The 5,519-nt window shown below is 44.7% G+C and overlaps 1 protein-coding gene across 1 annotated transcript; it reads right to left on the reverse strand.

Moving 5' to 3' along the window:
- Positions 1 to 1,523: 1,523 nt before the first annotated feature.
- Positions 1,524 to 2,737, reverse strand: LOC118575636 (olfactory receptor 1361-like). Its single transcript, XM_036176101.1, has one exon. It carries the CDS (start codon positions 2,559 to 2,561, stop codon positions 1,626 to 1,628), a length of 936 nt encoding a protein of 311 aa, XP_036031994.1. The 5' UTR covers positions 2,562 to 2,737; the 3' UTR covers positions 1,524 to 1,625.
- Between the last annotated feature and the right edge of the window lie 2,782 nt (positions 2,738 to 5,519).

Here is a 5,519-nt window from a genome sequence, read left to right on the forward strand (position 1 = left end):
CACCCCCACCCCCACCCCCCACCCCACCCCCACCCCCACCCCCCCACCCCCCACCCCCCACCCCACCCCCACCCCCCACCCCCCACCCCCCCCCTGCTGAAGTCTTCTGGAGAGGACGGGATAACTCTAAAAATAATGGATCTGAGAGAACACAAGAGGGGCTTCGTGGGGAGGCGGGGCTTGGTCCACAAGGGAACAGGAAGGGGCCTGGCAGCGCGTCTGAGCCTAGGAAACATTGAATGTCGGTTTCTTTACCGCATGCCACACACGTGACCTCAGCTATGCACACTCCTAAGGTTATACAGCCCATTGAGACGCTCCTAAAGGGTCCCAGGTTTTTGTTCTCCTCATCTTTGGGGCCTGAAGACATGTCTCCTCTGAGGCTTCTGAAATACTTTTACTGACAGTAGTAGTCATATTCACAAAAGGTGCTTTTGTGGCCCAACCTCTAGGAAGACCATAATGGAGGACACATAAAGGAGACTGCTCATTAGAAACACCTGAGATGCTTCCTTAACCTCACTGTAACTCCACTCTGCAGAGCTCCGGCTTACTTGTTCAAGACGGAGATTTTACACTATATGGATTCCTAAGTGATCACAATGTTCAAATGCATAAGTTACACCTCTCTTCCTACAGACTCTTAAAACAGGAACATCTCTTAGGGGCAGGTAAGATGGCTCAGTGGATAAAGGTACTTGCAACGAGGCTTGACCCACACAATTGAAAAGAGATAACTCACTCCTGTAAATTGACTTCTGACCTCCACGTTACAGGCCATGACATGCATGTACACACACACACACACACACACACACATACACACACATATTTAAATAAAAATAAAAACATTTAAACATTTTTTTCTTGTTTATATTTGAGACAAGGTCTTACTGTGTAGGCTTGGCTGGCCTAGGACTCTCTATATAGACCGGGGGACCTCAAACCCACAGAGATCCACCTGGCTCTGCATAGGGCACCACACTTAGCTCAAAAGTAAATCTTATTTCAGACAGGAGGTTAGTTCGGTCTGTCAGATTCTTGCCTTCCAAGCACGAGGGGCTGAGTTTAATCCTCAGAACCAACACAGAAGCAGGACACAGTTGAGTGGTTTATAATCCCAGGGCTGAAGGCGTGAAACCAAGTGGATTCCAGGGGTGCATGGGCCAGCCAGTCTAGCCTAATTAATGAGCCTAAGGTCCCACAAATGACATTGTTTTCAAAATAAGGTGTATGGCTCCTGAGAAATGGCATCCAAGATTGACCTCTGTCCTCACTTCACACATTCACAAACATATACCAAACATATGAACATGAAGCATAGAGAGACAGACAAAAAGTAACAAGTTGACTGGCACACAAAATAATTTTAAAGTTTAGTATGAATGTTATAGAATGTATTTCAGTGGTAGAGCTCTGACCTAGCATGTGCAAGCCCTGGGTTCCATGCCTAAAAACCCAGAAGAAAAAAAAAAGCAATACCAAGTCCATTATTTGGTAAATACATTCATGCATCTGGTGAATGAAACAAGCAAGAAACAATTGTTTTTGACTGAGCCTAACACAGTCCAGTTGCTGAATTGTGCTCAACTCGGAAACATGATAGGGAACGAGGATCAGTCTCATTAAACAGAAGTCCTTCTCTGGACCACTTTGCGCAGAGCCCCTTGCAGGTCCCTGTTCCTCAGGCTGTAGATGAAAGGGTTCAGCATGGGGGTCACCACTGTGTACAGCACGGTGGCTGCCGTGTCACTCTCAGATGAGTGTGCAGATAAGGGGTTGAAATACACAGCGATGATGGTGCCATAGAAGAGGCCGACCACAGCCAGGTGGGAGCTGCAGGTGGAGAAGGCTTTCCATCTGCCCCTTGGGGATGAGACTCTCAGGACAGCAGAGGTGATTCGGGTGTAGGAGACCAGGATGCAGACAAATGGGGTGACCATGATCACAGCTCCCTCCGTAAGAATCATCAGCTCATTGAGGTGTGTGTCTGAGCAGGAGAGTTTCAGGAGGGGAGTGATATCACAGAAGAAGTGGGGGATGGTGTTGTCTGCACAGAATGAGAGTCTAGCCATGAGCAGGGTGTGTAATAGGACATTCAGATTGGCTACCACCCATGATCCAACCACCATCAGGACACAGAGTTGATGGGTCATCTTTGTTGTGTAGTGTAAAGGGTGACATATGGCCACATACCGGTCATAGGCCATCACAGCCAGCAGGAAATTGTCCATATCCACAAACATGAAAAGGAAATACATCTGTGTGAGACATCCAGAGAAGGATATGGCCTGACTCCCGAGTATATGGTTGGCCAGCACCTTGGGGACAGTGGTGGAGGAGAAGCAGACATCCACAAAGGACAGGTTGCTGAGGAAGAAGTACATGGGGGTGTGCAGGCGGGAGTCTGTGCCGATGGCCAGGATGATGAGCAGGTTTCCCAGGACAGTGGCCAGGTACATGATGAGGAAGAGCAGGAAGAGGACCTGCTGCTGCTGGGGCTGCCTGGAGAGTCCCAGGAGGAGGAACTGGGAGACGCTCGACTGGTTGGTGCCTCTCATTGGACTAAGAGCAGGCAAAGATGATTAAATAATGAAACTTGGGAGTTACTGGTGAAGACAGGACAACTAAAATTACAGAGAAATAGGTCAGAGAAGTTAGCGGAATGTGAGCACTTTGCGCCCTGCAGTGGTCTCATTTCTTCTTCAGCACCGTGAGCTAGCATGTGTATGGGTTGTGTGTCCATGGGTTGTGTATGTATGGCTACTGTGTGTATGGGTTGTGTGTGTATAGATTGTGTATGCATGGGTTGTGTGTGTATGGGTTGTGTGTGTATGGGTTGTGTGTGTATGGGTTGTGTGTGCATGGGTTGTGTGTGTATGGGTTGTGTGTGTATGGGTTGTGTGTGTATGGGTTGTGTGTATGGTTGTGTGTGTATGGTTGTGTGCATGGGTTGTGCATCTCAGGAAGGATTCTGGGCAGATTATGACAGTAAGTTCCTAGTTAGCAATATGTGCTGATTGAACTTTCTATCATTATTTATTTCCCTTTTTGATCTTTGAGGGTCTCCCCTCAAAGTAGAAAATGTGTTTTTTTGTTTTTGAGTCTGTCCTGAGGTGAAACTCAAAACAAAAAAACTTAGAATCCTCTTGACCTTGCCTCCAAGTTCATGGATGACATGACCACAATGCCTGACCACCTAATGGTTTTTAAAGTATAATTTTTTTAAATTTATTTTTATTTATGTGCATTGGGTTTTTTTGCCTGCATGAATGTCTGTGTGGAAGGTGTCAGATTCCCTAGAACTGGAGTTATAGACAGTTACGAGCTGCCGTATGGGTGCTGGGTCTTCTGGAAGAGCAGCCAGTGCTCTTAACCACTGAGCCATCTTTCCAGTCACCAGGAAATAAAATAAAAGTGTGATTTTTAAGAAAATTACAAGACATAGGCCTGGTGGTGGGTAGTGCACACTTTTTAATCTCAAACACTTGGGGGGCAGAGCAGGCACATCACTGAGTTTCAGGGCCAACTTGATCTACAGAGCAAGTTCCAGGAGAGCATACAGGGTTAATAGAGAAACCATGTCTCAAAAAAAAGAAAAAGAAAAAAAAAAGAAAGAAAAAAAAAAGAAAGGAAAGAAAAGAAAGAAAATTTACAGACATAAGGAATCTAGCCGAGTTAGGAGGGAGGGTGTGGTAGTATATGCCTGGGATCCCAGAATGCAGGATGTGGAGGCAGGAGGGTCAAGAGTTCAAGGTCATCAGTTACATAGTAGTCTGAGGACAGACTAAGATACAAGCAATTTTATTTAGATGTCTATCAATGGATTAGTGGACAAAAAATTATGGTGTGTATATACATTATGGTATTTTATTAAAAAATAAGAATAAGGAAAAACAAAAACAAAAAAACTACATTTCTATTTGTTTGTTATTTTGGGTTTGGGGTTTGTTTTTGTTTTTGTCTTTCCAGACAGGGTTTCTCTGTGTAGCCCTGACTGTCCTGGAACCTGCTCTGTAGGCCACGCTGGCCTCAAAACTCATGGAGATCTGGCCCTGCCTCTGCTTCCTACCACCATGGCTACATCTCTTTTCAAATGGGAATCTAGGTTAAAAAAAAACAAAACAAGATCAGGCATAGGTGGCACACACCTATAATCTCACTAATCAGAGGAAGAGACAGACAGATCTCTGTGAGTTGAGGCCAGCCTGCGTCCACAGAGTGAGTTCTAGGACAGCCAGAGCTATAGAGAGAGATTGTTATCTGTTTTTAAATTTTAATTAATAACATTATTTTTAATAATTAATGCATAATAATAATAAAAAAGTAAAGTAGAAGGGAACCTGCTTCAAGGACAGTGACACCGAGGGACGAAAAAGTCAGTAAAAGATGAGATTAATTACATGTGATCAAAGTATATTTTATACATGTGTAAGACTGCCACAATTAAACCATATATTTATACAATTAATCTATAATTAACAATAAAATATAAAACACAAAATCACACATACCCCAAACAGAGTGGTTGCCAATAGATGCTAACAGGTTGCAAGTATTTAATTTCCAGTATTATCGACATTACCAGTATGATTATAATGTTGCTTTGGAGGAAACGTGGGCTCTCCATCCTCTCTAATCTGAACAAATCACAAATTCCTGTTTGTCTCTGCGGACCAAATTAGCCTCATCCAAAACCACTCCCAGACTGGTAATCACATTGTGCTGCTCTCTAGCCTCGGGTCTACAGAGCTCACCTCCAAGTCCTAAACCAGGACTCCCTGCCTAGGTGCGCTGAGCTGATCTTGTTGGATTAAAAGCAAGAAAGGATGAATCAGAGGTCTGGGCAGAAAACTTGGCCAACCTAGGACTCTCTTACAGTCAGTGATCCCAGAACTGGCAAGACAGATGCTGGTTAGAATGGGTGATTTATAAAGAATGGTGATTATAAAGAATGGGTTGATTACAAAGAATGGTCAGTGACCTCAGGACTGTTAACTAAAGGGTGTCCCTGGAAGGTTCCATCTCCCATATGCAATATAAAGTCCTACTGACCTGACTGAGAGCAGTCCTCGATGTCACCAGAAGTGTCGGGCTTGCATCATTTTTTTTACTTGGCCGGAAGTTGTTGGTCTAAGGGTGGGGGAAGTGTCATTGGTGTTGTTGGGCTGTACACAGGAGGCTCTGGAGCCTGGGCTCAGCCCTCAGAACCAGAAGGCCATCTGAAGGAGTCACAAGACAAGCTCTTCAGAGGAGCTTCCATGGCCACTAGGGCCATAGTCCCTGAGAGCCTCGTTAGAGACAAGCAATTTGTCCTTTCTCCTTCTTGGGCTCTTTGGGGTCCAACACTGAGTTTCTGCCTCTGGACTTAAACAACGCTGAAAATGGTAGAATATTGAGGGTGATTACAGGCAATACCCTTCTGCTACAGAAAACCTCAGAATCCAGTATTTTCTCCTTTACCCACCTAGTTCGAGTAATGTCATTATTGAGAAATGTGAAGCCATATAAGAATCAAG

Source organism: Onychomys torridus, unplaced genomic scaffold (genome assembly GCF_903995425.1).
Source record: "Onychomys torridus unplaced genomic scaffold, mOncTor1.1, whole genome shotgun sequence".
In the NCBI taxonomy this organism is placed as follows: domain Eukaryota; kingdom Metazoa; phylum Chordata; class Mammalia; order Rodentia; family Cricetidae; genus Onychomys; species Onychomys torridus.